A 15386-nucleotide genomic window follows, 5' to 3' on the forward strand; every position below is an offset into this window, starting at 1 on the left:
GCAACTGTCAGAAAGGCTTTTAAATTTTTGATACAAACAACAGTACCACATCTAGCTCAATATATAGGTACCTGTAGCAAAGTCGTGTAAGATGTAGAATCCGAAATCGGTAGGTAAACCGATTAGGTAAAATCAGTCAGAAAAAATTGTGAAAAAACTACAAAAAATATGACTACACTATGGTTCCGGCGCGAAACGCTTGTATAAGAGAGTTAGTATAAGAAGAGAGAGAAAACTCACATAGTGCTAAAGTAATAAAATGTCATTCATAAATAATGTGAATTAAAACTGCAACTATTCAAAATCGTACAATAAAACTGCAGAAGACGAGCCACAAACAGAACACAATAGGTACTCTAATCTAGGTCAAGTGATTCCACACTAATTTGTGAATTATATTCGCATAGCAATATTATTATTTGTAACAACCGTTACAATAGATATCGGAACAGGAAAAGTAAAAGATAAGATTAGAAACACTTTAGTGTGGCACGGCTATTTTGTGTTTATGTTATAGTCAAAGTCCGATACACAGTCTCTTCGCGGAAGGACTGGTTTATCCTAGGTTTGGCCAAAGCCATCAGGCAATCCCCGAAATACATTTCTATTTCGCCCTTTGCCTGAAGTATTTTTAGTCCAACCCAGGAACTCCTAACTTTTCAGTCAAACGTCGAAAGTAAATTATTCTGTTTCGGTTTTGGCCTAGTCAATCCTAGAAGCGACTGCAATTCTCGGTCAAACATTGATCTGAACATGTTTAAACGGGTTCATAATTAACATTAAAGTTAATGCCTCACCATGTCAGAAAAATGATTAATTTTTCATTTTAATTACTTAAGAAATTATTAAAACAATAAACATCAAAATTCTAAAAATGTTATTTTTTTATACTTAATCTTATACAAACTAACCTCCGTATATTCCAAAGCATTTATTTATTTATTTTATACTTTATTGCACATCGTACAAAAGGCGGGCCTAATGCCACACGGCATTCTCTCAAAGCATCTCAAATATAAAAGTGAAAATCACGTAAGCTGACCAATCAGGTGTCAGAACTGGCAGAGTTAAGCGGTTCTTAAGACTTGAAAGCTGCTTAAATGATAAAATGCTTCCAAATATACGAAGATAAGACACTTCATACCTATATCGGAGTTTGACTCGTCAAACCCCGATTTAATAAAATTGTGTTTTGACGTTTGCCTGACCAAATTAGTCTCTCCCAGGTTTGACGAAAATTGTTTAGTCAAAGGCCGAAAATTTACATTTGTTTGGGCTTTGACTAAGTCATTCAGTCTGACCTGAGGATTGACCAGTCCAACCTAGGAGCGCCGGAGCTTCGGAGTTTGCCTATAACATTTACACTAATAATAGTAAAGTATATTTACACGAAGAAGGGACAGGTAATTTTTTTAATTAATTAATAAGTTCGATAAGCGATTAGTTGAGCGCTTTCCTAATCAAGTTATTGAGGAAATATCACTACATGGTATAAAACAAAGTCGCTTTCTCTGTCCCTATGTCCCTTTGTATGCTTAAATCTTTGAAACTACGCAACGGATTTTGATGCGGTTTTTTTTAATAGATAGAGTGATTCAAGAGGAAGGTAGTATATAATTTATTAGGTATTAGACAAAGCGGGCGAAGCCGCGGGCGGTTAGCTAGATTGAAATAAAGCTATGTTTACAAAGTATTAGATACAGGAAATGATAAATATTTGTATCGCGAAAAATAATAATTAAAATACAAGTAGGTAGGTAGGTAATAGATGCATAAACGGATAGGTTGCCATATATTTTTAAAAAGAAACATTAAACTACATAATTAATAATTATTATACGAAAAACTAGAACTTCGAAATTCTCATTCGGTAAACAAGGGTTGATTTATACACAAAAAATATTATTTATATTAAGACAATAATAGACAACGTATAGGCATCTAGTATTTAATTTACAGATACTATTGACGGTAGATGCACTATCAATTACCCTCATTGATCGAAGGCTGCCTCTATAAAAGCAATTGCAGGGATTCACAAACTGAGCTTCAAGATTTAACTTTGTTTTTTATAGAAGAACTTTATTACTTAGCAATACATAATAAAAAGTCTTTCAATACATCTTATATAACTTCTTATTACGTAAATAAACTGTACAATTATAATCTCATTACCATTGTTACTTTTTAGACGCCTAATTATAAAAATAGTGATATAAGCACGTGGACTGTATTTTTTATATAAATTAACGACAGGAAAATAAATACCCATCATTATATTTATTAGTAAATGTCCTTTGGCCAGATTAATTTAAAAATAGATAACAATATTTATGACTTGTTATTGTTTGCTGCAAACGTGGAGGTATTTAAATTACGACAAACGAATATATTATAAGCAGTTCTTTTAACAAATTATTTAAAAAAAATGTATAACTAACTTTAATTATATAAAAGGCATAAATAATAAAAACCTAACATCACATCTATTCGTAAATAATCTTATCAGTAATTACATTTCATTTCATTAAATTATCTAAACAAATCCTAAGCAATCCTCATCTCAAGTCACAAATATGACGCCTCGGTCAATAAACTTACCCCTCTAGCATCCCGGAACAAAATAGCGGCGTGGTGGGGGTCCAGCGAGGCGTCCGAGGCACGATGCCTCGCCGCCGGCACGTTGCCCAACGAGAAACGCCGCCTCTCCGCCTCTTGCGATGTTGTTCGACGGAGGTGCGCACCTGCAAGAATATGGGCTCTTTAGATGCTTTCGGTGAAGGTGAACATAGCAAAAGTATCCAAATAGTAAAGTTTGGAAACATTTAACACTAGATTCCCGCCCACGGCTTCGCTCGCGTATTCAAAGAAAATTTCATTATAATCGGTTCAGTAGTGAAACATGATAGAATAACAAATATCCATCCATCCCTACTTACAAATGTTCGTGTTTATAATATTAGTGGGATAAACCAGTAGTTGCTCTGTGACAAGCTATTCTGCAAACTGAAGGAAAACATCGCCACCGCACGAGAAGTAAAGTTTGACAACATAATGAAGACAACTCCGTATTTGGTCAGATTGTATGCAGACTATCCCTTATAACCGATACCGTAGTTACCATAGTTCTTCGTATACATCGTGATGATGGATTTGTCAATAACCAAAATAAATGACGTACGACATCCACTGGCTCAAACTCGTCAAATGGTATGTCTATGCAGTCAGAAATCTGACGATAGTATACTAGGAACATTTATCTTTACTAGGTTTATTTCTGCCTGTTACATATCTTGATGGATCTCTAGGTATAGGTCCACTGACTCCCAACTCTCATGTACTTATTCATACAATTCAAAAATAAATACTTAATTAAAGTACAATATAAAGAATGTACAATTATAAAAAAAACGTTGTTAAATTCTTAATGGTTTTATAAATTGATTTCCTACTACTATCTTAACGCAAACACTTTAACGAGACAAATTATTATCAATAACTTAAATTTTAAATCATCCGTCATTTGTCACTTTTTTTTTTTTCATTTTTCTAATGCTGTGTTTCATTTGTATACCTAATGGTTTGGGTCATAAGTGCAGATGCGGTTGACGTCCCATACTCTATGCTTTATTTCAATTCCATATACGTATTCGTTATTAAGATAAGAAAAATACTTCCAACCGAAGTAATTAACACTAGAAAATTAATTATTTTCATTTATTTTACTTTTGTCCATAGTTACTCTCTCCAAAAATGAAAACTCTTATTATCGAAATTATTATGAAAACTGAGCATGACGTAGGTATATGACGAGGTGGTTATTGATATGGACTTTGATCTCATGACTCTTTCGGGTTAATTTAATTAAAAGAACGCGAATCTTCACAGTGTCACATACAGTCACATGATATTTAAATGACGAAAAAATTTTGGCAGTTTTCCTTATTCTCGTTTCTGTTGCTTCAAAATATTATATTTTTTGTTAAGAAAAAAATACATTTATTTAAGTTTTACACCTTACTTTAAGTTTTACAGTCAGGAACACACTATCGAAAATCTAGTTTTAGTAGTAAGACGGTTATAGTTCATCATAATATCCATATAAATACTACCTACTTGAAAAACGGTAACAAAGGCGAGTTGAATAGATCCTCAACCATTCTTAACTCGATAGATAGGTACATAGTAACCTATTTATTTTTTATGACAAGCAATATTACGGCGGGAGAAGTAATGAGGAAACAAGACAAATACTGAGAGCGATGTTTACAGCAATATAAAGGTTGTTCCTTTTGTACCAGGTTCCTATAAGCAAGTTTAGATTTTAAAATTCACAACACCTTTTACCCACAAGTACTTAGAAAGACGGGAAGAGAAACAGGGGTAAAAATAAATACACGAGCATTGTTTATGACAAAGATAAACATGTTTAGCTGCGGGCTTTGATGAAAAATATCGTAATAAATTATTATCTCGCATGTCATCAATCCTTTTGATTTCTGACGTGTCGATTTCATCGCAATGATCAATCTTTTTTATAAGAGCATTGTTGATGTGGAGCAATTGTAATCTTTTAGTTCGGGCCTTGGTGCTCGGACACTCAACTTTATCTTAAAGGCCGTAGCAGCTGAGCCACCATCACTTTATTTAATTAAATCATCATTACAGAGGTCACACACTTGTTGCAAAAGACAAGTTATTATAATTACTCACGTGATATGGTAAATGGATGAATTATTTAAATCATTTCAATCTAATTTAGACCTACATTAAATAAATTATTTATTTCATATATTTAGTAGCTATTAATTTAAAAAAAATGTAATTAATCAAAGGACAAATAGGCCAAGCGATTTGTTTAGAAAAATGCAATCAAAATAAAAACGATACCTAATTATTGCTAAAATTTATTACAGTAGCTATCTATATATTAATCTTATTTGGGTCGAATAAATAAAAGTATGTCTTAAATACTTTCACCACACTATTATCTAAATTAGATTGCATAAACCATTAATGTGGTCGACAGGTGCAAATTAAAAAACATAATTATGAAAGGTTCCCTTTATCAAAGACTTAATATTTTTACACGTCGTTGTTTCGATATACTGTTAGTCTCTTTCAATATAAGTATTCAAACTCAAACTCAAACTCAAACATTCATTTATTCAATTAGACTACTATTTAGTAGCACTTTCGAATCGTCATTACATAAGTATTTTTAACATTTACCACCGATTCGGAAAGCAGTATCTATGGAGAAGAATCGACAAGAAACTCCATAGTTGCTCTTTTAAATCATGTCAATATTACATAATATGTAACTTATATCTAACTACATAATAATATATCATAATATGCCAAAGAACTATTAATATCAGTAAGTCCATATAAGACGTATTTTACTCTTAGTTCGGATACGAAATAAAGTATTCAGTTCGAATATAAAGCTACAAAAAATACTATAATATGTATAACCGTCCATTAAATTCAACTTCCCCAGTATTGTGTTCAGCAAAAAGTTAAACCGCTCTAGAGCGTTAGGCCGGTTACAGAGCTTCACCGACTGTCAGTGCGTACGTCAGTCGCGCTTGTCATATGTATGGAAATTCATAAACCGTACAGTGCTAGCCGACCATAAGCACGCGTATTTTGCTACGCACTGCGTACGAGGACCGTCGGTCGAGCGCGTGCGCGTGCGTAGCGTCGGTCGACTGACGCGCTATGGAAACATATGAACATTGAACGCGTACAGTGCTGTACCGACCGGTGCACTGACTACGCGCATGCATGTATGATGTATCGTCGTTGTGAACATGAACATCGATACTGAACGCTTGATCACCGAAGTTCGTCTTCGTGAACCACTCTGGGATTTAGGCCACAAGTTGTATAAAGACCGCGATGCCAAGCTAAAGGCTTGGAAGGAAATATGTGAAGCATTATGTCCGAATTTCGATGAAATGTCTCCGACTGAGCAAAAAAATGTACGCCACTACTTTGTCGCTACGGCTGTACAGGTCTAGTCAGTTCTACGCAGAGCACTGATGATACAAACTGACGGTCGGTCAATGCGTATCGTCAGGGCCGATGGTACTCACTGACGGTCGGTGAAGCTCTGTAACCGGCCTTAGTGTTTCTTTGATTTTGCAAAGTGACGCCACTGTAGAGAATGATAAGTATAGTTGCACATCATTAGGCAAAATCTATTTAATTGGTCCATTTCTTATACTAAGGGTCAAGACGTTGAATTGAATCCTATAATCCTTGGTCATGTTTTAAACATGCCGCCGCGTAAATTGATATGTTTATACAGCTACGGAGATAATCCTAGGGTAGATGATATTACATAAATTTTAATAAGGTTTTATCTAGGGATGTAACGATACCGATACCGATACCGATATATCGGCCGATATATCGGCAAGCCGATATATCGGTATCGCCGATAATAAATCAACCGATACCGATATTTTTTTATTAAATTCTTTCTTTTCTTTTATGTTTTTGCATTGTATTCATTAATATTGTTTCTGTAATAGTGTTAAGGAAGAGCGGAACCTCCTGACACATAGGCCAGTAGAAATCGACACTAAAAAACCCTAAATTCGCAAAGCACGATGTAGATTTGAATTTTTGGTATGTTGTTTAGATCAGTTAGGGTGATGTAAATCCCAATTTGCAACTTCGAAAAAGTTGTGCTCGCTGCGCACCACGTGATAAACTGCGAAAATTTTGGACTTTTTTCACTTTTTGCTCTAAAAGTCATAAACTATGCGTTTCCGACAAGTATGATTCAGTACATAAATTAAGGTTATTAAATTTGCAACAATTTAAGCCTAACCGCAGCTCTCTAAACCTTATAACGACTAAACTGTGGCCATTCGAAGATGGTTCATTTTTCCGGAAATATTGAAATTTTTAGTTTTGCTCCCGTTTGAAGCAAAATATTGGCAAAAACCGCTCGTTCTATGAGAAGTTCGTATAATAAAGTTGTAGTGCATTTAATTTTCTTTCATAAGAGCATAGAACAAAGTCTGTGAGACAAATAGTTCACTCACAATATCTGAAAAACAAAAAGAAGGTAGAAATAGATTTTTAAAGAATTGAAACTGAGGGCATATAAAATCATAAAAAGGATAATACTTTTTCATTTGCAGGATAGGTAATTAACAAAATTACAAAGATAATTAAATTTGCAACAATTTAAGCCTAACCGCAGCTCTCTAAACCTTATAACAACTAAGCTGTGGCCTTTCAAAGATAGTCAGTTTTTCCCGAAATTTTCAAATTTTTAGTTTTGCTCCCGTTTGAACCAAAATATTGGCAAAACCGCTCGTTCTATGAGAAGGTCATAAAATAAAGATGTAGAAAATTTAATTTTGTTAATTACCTATCCTGCAAATGAAAAAGTATTATCCTTTTTATGATTTTATATGCCCTCAGTTTCAATTCTTTAAAAATCTATTTCTACCTTCTTTTTGTTTTTCAGATATTGTGAGTGAACTATTTGTCTCACAGACTTTGTTCTATGCTCTTATGAAAGAAAATTAAATGCACTACAACTTTATTATACGAACTTCTCATAGAACGAGCGGTTTTTGCCAATATTTTGCTTCAAACGGGAGCAAAACTAAAAATTTCAATATTTCCGGAAAAATGAACCATCTTCGAATGGCCACAGTTTAGTCGTTATAAGGTTTAGAGAGCTGCGGTTAGGCTTAAATTGTTGCAAATTTAATAACCTTAATTTATGTACTGAATCATACTTGTCGGAAACGCATAGTTTATGACTTTTAGAGCAAAAAGTGAAAAAAGTCCAAAATTTTCGCAGTTTATCACGTGGTGCGCAGCGAGCACAACTTTTTCGAAGTTGCAAATTGGGATTTACATCACCCTAACTGATCCAAACAACATACCAAAAATTCAAATCTACATCGTGCTTTGCGAATTTAATGTTAATTTCCACTGGCCTAACAAGCATTTTATTTGCTTACTAGGAGTGTTCCAATCACAAATTTGTTTATGTAAAGGAAAGAAATAAATAATTTTGAATTTTTTTAATTTTTAACGTGATAACGTTTTTAAAATCGTTTTAGTCGGGTGACATGTTCATAAACTTGTGTCACACCAAAACCTCACGAGCGCGAACGCAGGTATAACGAGAGAGAGACGGACCGATCTCCCGTTTCATCTCGAGCGCTGCCACTGCATTATGTTATCACGTAAACATCTCGATCGTAAACCTACGTTACAAACAACCAATTTTTTTGATATCAAATAATTCAAAAATCCGCGCCCAATGAACGATGCGGGAGGCCGCCCGCGCGTGCGCACTTTGTTTTCTGAAAAAACTCTACCAATTATAGTAAACTTTTATTAGGTACTGATTGTATGTGTATTACTTAAAGTTTAACTGACTTCGTAAAATAATAATACTAAAATAAATGGTGTTGTTGTTTTTTGATTTGGCATTTTTATTTAAAAGAATACGATTAACAGTTGTCTCTGTTAAATGTTGGTAACTTTTTATGCATAATTCACTATTTATTTTTCTACCAAGCCATCGATATCGGTATCGGTATCGGTATCGCCGATACACTACTACAAATATCGGTATCGGTATCGTATCGGCAAAATCATGTATCGTTACATCCCTAGTTTTATCTAATATTATTTCACACTGTTAGTAGGATCACGAAGAGAAAAGTTATTTCTCATATACCTACTGTAAAGATTTTTGTGAAACTATTTTAAAATTTTTCATGAATAAAATATCAAAGTTAACTTACCTACTTTGAATAATGTTATGATTTAATGTTTATAACTAGTAGTAAATATTATTTATTTATTACAATATTGTGCGATAAAAAAATCACATTAAAACAACAACAAAATGTACCAACTACATACAATGCACTGGGCTTTTAACGATACACTCACTATCAAAGCTATGAAGTGCACTCCTAAAATGTTTTCAACAGTATAAAACTCTATTATTCTGAAAATACTGCATAAACATATTTTCGAAATCTATTTTCCTACCTTAATCCGAACGAAGTACCTGCTTGAAAAACCCAAATTAATAACAGTTACTAACTTTGCTAGTTAAGGTATTATACATTGTAACTACATTATATTCTCTCATAAATCTACATAACTACATATCAGCATACAGTTCAAGGTGAATAGCTCTCGAAGTAAATATATGCATGGCGCCGTTGACATACAACATTATTTTATCGATGATAGTATACAGTTGGTTGGATTTTCCTCCATCGCTGTAACAACACGAAACGAGATCAGGATTCAGGACAACGCAGATTAAACTCGGTTACTGTACACTAATAAAACTAATATTTGAACTGGCCCTGATAAAACTATCGGAGACACAGAACGAGTTTTTAAGAATAAGAAGAAGAATATATTATGAGATATGTATTTTCCGATCCGAATTCACTGATCTCAATGCGCGTATGATTAAAATATTAAAGGTGTATACATTGTCAATTTCATTATCTATATTTTAAGCTACAATGAAGGATATTAACCCCACGTAAAGTTAATCTAAAACGGTATAACATTTACCTCATATAAACACACGTTGTTATGACCGAATACCAAAGACATACATTTTCCTTTTACAGAGATATGAGCGTAGCACGTTCGTATAATTGTGTGTACATTCAATTATATTATAATTGTATTTATTACCTACTTACACTATAATAATAATAGCAGTCCAAACAAAGTACGTGATTGCGCACTCGTATAACAGTATTAACATATAAGCAATACAAAACAAGGTAAAGCGAACCAAATAGCCAATAGGACGTAGACGTAGCTGAGACAAGATCGGTACAATAAGGTTATCGCGACGCAACCGAAGATTACTTCTCCATTCCTACTCAGTACGATGCAGTCGATGCATCAACACTTCGGTTCTTTGCCAATGAGTTATAATTTCTGGATATGGTAAATGATTTAAAATACGAATATGAATTGTATAATAGGACAGTAATTACTAGTTATCTGTAGTTATGAGTAGAATATGGGTGTCTCGAAAAATTATAATGTCTATTTAAAATATAATATTGATTTTCAATAATAGACTGGGGTAGAAGCCTTTAAAATTAATGAAAAGATAAAAAAAATCGCAGTCGGATGAGACCCATTAGAAAAGGAGGGGAATATGATAAAAATGTAAGGAAAAATAAATTACGGTCAATCCGAGTTCGGGAAGTGGGAGGGGGGAGCTTTTAAGAGAAAAAAATGGTCTCTCTCGATTTCCGACAAAACTACAAGTCCTACGGAAAAAAGTTCAATGGCAAAGTTGTAGGTAATAAAAGGATCTACAACTTTTGTATTAACAATTTTTTCACATAACCTCAAAATTTAGGTGAAAAATTCAAAAAACCAAGTTTTTGGTTTTTAATTTTTATCTACTTCAAAATTTATTGTTTTTCTACGAAATTTGGTGAAATTTACTTTATTATGTCCCAAATACACTGTAATTTATTTGATTGAAAATATTTATTTTTTCGCCTTATTTTGAATTAATACCAAAAAAACAACCTAATTTTCAATCGAAAAGTCACTCGTCAAAATATCAGCTTTTTTCAAAAACTGGAGGTGCCTTTTATTCATTGAAATCTCTACTTTCATATGGTGTAAAAAAAAAATAAACACCACTATAGTAAATGTTCTCAGGAAATGCATACAAACAGTGTGATAATGAGCTTTTACTAAATCAGGCACACTTCTCGAACTCTATATCTTCTCTTGTATCGGCTTTTCGGTAATATTTCAAAAGAAAAATAATTATCTGTTCTAAGTTTAATATTTTACAGCATATTCAAAAGCAAAATGATGTCGATAAAAACATTTCAGGTAGTTCGAAGTGGGTTTCATCTGACTGCGATTTTTTTTTGTTTCAATAATTATCTACTCTAGTCTATAAATTCAAATAGAGATTTTTGTTTAAATATGCTATTTTACATAATCCAAACAATGTACTCTACGTCAGCGATAAAATTATACTATTAATAATATTACACCTCGTGTCAGTTAAAAAAATCTCAAAAACCTCTTTGGCGACTAAAGACGTATTTACTATTTACACAATTCATTCAAACCAAATTCCAAACAACAGGCCATTTTCATTTAACCTTCATTTTGTGGGAATTTTATGGAATACGCGTCTAATTCTTCGGCTTTATTACATATAGAATTTATTTTCAAAATTCTTTTAAACACGTGTGTTACCGCAGCAACACAAGAAATAAAAACCGGCCAAGTGCGAGTCGGGCTCGCGCACAAAGGGTTCCGTAGCAGCAAATATAATAAATTACAGTTAAATCAACCTATCTCAAAAACTATAAGAGATACTTTGATCAAACCAAAAATCGTTGAAAGAGTTAATTAGCATGCATCACCTCTATTTTTTTTAGAATTTTATACCCCGTAGTTATAAAAATAGAGGGGGGGGGACATACTTTTTACGACTTTGAGAGCTGATATCTCAAAAACCGTTCACTTTAAGAAAAATGTTTTTTAGAAAACTTTATATCATTTTAAAAGACCTTTCCATTGATACCCCACACGGGTATGTACATCGAAAAAAAAAATTTCATCCCTCAGTTACATGTATGGGGGGCCCCACCCCCAATTCTTTTTTTTACTATTTAGTGTCATATTTTTGTAGCGGTTCATACAACACATATTCCCATCAAATTTCATCACTGTAGTACTTATAGTTTCCGAGTAAATCGGCTGTGACAGACGGACAGACGGACAGACGGACAGACGGACATGACGAAACTATAAGGGTTCCGTTTTTGCCATTTTGGCTACGGAACCCTAAAAACGCGCCTTCAATGCGACGACAGAGCAATTTGATTAAGAACAGTAGTCAATTGGGTTATGTGAACGTTTTTTTTTTTTTTTAATTGTATTCAAATTCTTTATCTAAATGTATATTTATTTAAATTTTATTTTTTTTTTAAGTTTAATGTTATTTAAATTATATTATAATTTAAATTGAAATAATCTGAAATATTTAGAAGAAAGCACAAATATACGAAATTTGTAATTTTATTCAGCGGATGAACTGAACTTTTTTACGTAATACATACATAATATTTGATAGTTTTTCAATTATGTACACTCTCATCTTGTTTAAATCAGTATAGCACACATCTAGTATATTATATTGTTGTGTTTTACTTGGTATATTTTCTTTACAAAATACCTCAATTCTGCATTTATTTTGTCGATATTTTGTTATTATGATTTGGTGATTCTGTACGCTTTGTAATCATATATTCAAAATAATTTGGAAAATCCAAAAGTGCACGCCTCATAATTCTTTTTAATAAATATTTATTAATTATTATTTTTGTTTATTTAATAACAATTAAACCACATCGAATCAAACCCTGAAAAATGAAAGGGTTCTATTCCTGAGCATACTCAAGCGTAAGAGAAAAAAAAATAATTTGGAAAATCCAAAAGTGCACGCCTCATAATTTTTAATAAATATTTATTAATTATTATTTTTGTTTATTTAATAACAATTAAACCACATCGAATCAGACCCTGAAAAATGAAAGGGTTCTATTCCTGAGCATACTCAAGCGTAAGAGAAAAAAAAAGACTCGATTAGTAAAGTATTTCGGTCGCTATCGTGTTAACAAGAAAAAGGATCCGCACATACAGACACACGGACGTCCAAGACAGAACTTTTTTAAACTGTTTTTTAACTAGTTTAAATAACAAAAATGACATCAAAAATATCATGAACGTTAAAAATAGTGTTTTTTCTTAATATGTGTGTGTATGTATTATCTTACAAGTGCAATGTATGATACATAAAGACATTTTAAGTTTTAAAAATCAGATGTTTTGCGCGAAGTGACAGTTATAGTACCCACCTCAACGCTTCGCTTATGAGGCGTGCAAAAAGCTAGACAATACAGACTCATTGAGAGTTTATCATCAATAACTAACTAATAATGACGTGTCACTTGTTGAAGGTTAAACATATCGTAAAAATTACTCCTTCATACTTTATGCATTAATTTACTAAGTTCTCGAGCCGTAGTTTGTAAACAATGAATTTTATCAGATTATAACTAATCACATGGATTCAATTTTAGTAACGAAACTCATTCATAATTAAAAACGTTTGTGTTTACTTGAGTCCAAGAAAATTGTATCTTATAAAACACTAGTATATTCGATTACCATTTCTTTAGCATTTATTTGTAAACATTTTGCGTAATAATTACTTTACTAAAGTTCAATTAGTTCTTAGATGGGTAATTATAAATATAAGCAGACGCTGATTTAGCGGCGAAGGTTATTTATTTTAAACATCTAATCGCTAGGTCAACTACTTGACTAAACATTTACATAATTATAATCTTTATTTTAACTATGAATATTTATTATCGTTTACTGTCTTAATAAATGTTTGTAAATTTGTGGTCTTTACACAACATTTAAAATAAAACCTTGTAATTTTTACTAAACTAAACAGAATAATTAATATATAAAATGAATAATAATATGAACTTATAATGCTCGTGAATTTTTTTATACGTTAACCATCGTCTTACGTTATTGGATATTATTATTCAATATAACAATAAAATAATTCAAAATGTAGATTTTATATCTCGTTTCTATAAAATTGTTTCATGAAATTATATATTTTTAACTTAGGGCTGATTTTTCAATCCTTGGTTAAAACTTATTCGTCGAATAATGTATAAAAATACTATTTTAAAAACGTATTCTAATTGCCCGTATTTGACAGTTTACGTGTCATTTTAATATTATCGTATAATACTTTATTGGACGGATAAGTTTTATCCAAGCATTGAAAAATCGGCCCTTAATGTAATAAGTATGACATTAAAATAAATATATACCTTCTCTCAATATAGCCTCAAAAATCTCGTAGGTCGCGCCGCAGTCATCGAGTATAGAATGAGTAACTTTGTGTATACGATCTGCATCCAAAGATTTGGAGCGAGATCGGAATTCCTCGGGGTCTATGGTGGGCTCAAGCGTCGTAGCCGGCACGGCGCACGACCCCCTTCGACCTTCACCCGATTCATGACGCCAATGACCTACTTTCTTCGAAAATGTCCGAATTAATTCCTGAAAGGAATGTTTGTAGTTGTGGCCGCTTCCGCTCGATCCGGACCCCCGCCTCTCTGAAGAATCTTTACTTCGGGTTATATTTTCGGTTAACTTCTTCACGAAGCTCTTGTTATCTAAGCGGCTCTTGTGACTTATTTTGGTATTGCTGATTTCACCGTAGCGTTCGCATTTGCTGAATTCATTTTCTTGTATATCGTCCATAACATCGCTGAACAATGGTGAAACGTAATGGCGGTAATCTTGCCGGGTGGGTTGTAGACTCGATGAATATCTATCATCGTCGTGTCTTCGTCTACTTTCTCCATGGCTGGAATGCGGCGTGGAAGATGCGCCGTAAACTTGCGCTTGAGGGTCCATTACATCTCGGTAGTATGAAGCAAAATTAGAATATCTATCTCTAGGACTAGATGAATACTCGTAGGAACTTCCGGGCGTCCCCCGAAAACTTCTGTGTGTGCAGCAACTTCTTCGATTGATAGGAATGGCTTTGCTGCGTCCATCGCTTTGAGCTGGACGCGGATCTGGCGTACTCAAATTTGATTGCCAACTATCAGAGCTATCCTCCTCTTCCAAAGGAGGCGTGGACTCCCTCGAGTGGTGTTTGTGGAAGAAATTTGATAGCCCGTGCATGGTTATAAATTTATACCATTATTTCAGTAGCAAATACACTCATTTTTATAGTCTATTTAATAACGCTGTTCAAGTCGAATCCAGACTGAGGTTCGAAATAAAATAAAAATTGATAGTTAAATAAAAATATCTTTAAATAGGCGTAGAAGTTGAATAACCCAATAAGAAACCGGTGTGAAATATGACGTAACGTAATACCCAATTTGTTTACTACAAAATGGTTTTGAATGAAGGCCGGTTTCTTCTATTTTCAAAGAAGAGGGTGTGTTGAATATAAAGAACAAGAATATACTTGAAAATAAATAAGGGGATTTTTTACAATAGTAAATGCATGACGCATGCGTGTATAAGGTCACCTTCACAGATTTAGCACTCTTTAAACTGATCTCTTTTTGCAATCAAACCATTCTGCCTTTGACCTTTGCTTAAAATTTTAACCCAGTGACGTACATTTTAGGGCATAGGAAATCATGATTAAAATAGCTTTTATCTTAAATAAATGGAGAAACTCTAACAGATACACTATTTCTGAATTTATTTTATATTGAACGGAAACGATAAATAAATGTGCAGATGCAATTATATAT

The 15386-nt window shown here is 33.0% G+C and overlaps 1 protein-coding gene across 3 annotated transcripts in view; it reads right to left on the reverse strand.

The window, feature by feature from the left end:
* Positions 1-15386, reverse strand: part of LOC149911201 (uncharacterized) — a 78168-nt gene that overhangs the window by 25009 nt on the left and 37773 nt on the right. For all 3 annotated transcript variants that reach the window (XM_090104092.1, XM_090104083.1, XM_090104074.1), the window contains exon 9: positions 2602-2744. In XM_090104092.1, coding sequence (XP_089960218.1) covers positions 2602-2744 — 143 coding nt within the window. The remainder of the gene's footprint in view (positions 1-2601; positions 2745-15386) is intronic.

Source organism: Colias eurytheme, chromosome 1 (genome assembly GCF_061535395.1).
Source record: "Colias eurytheme isolate Ceu_HAF_F1 chromosome 1, ilColEury1 Martin Lab GWU primary, whole genome shotgun sequence".
In the NCBI taxonomy this organism is placed as follows: domain Eukaryota; kingdom Metazoa; phylum Arthropoda; class Insecta; order Lepidoptera; family Pieridae; genus Colias; species Colias eurytheme.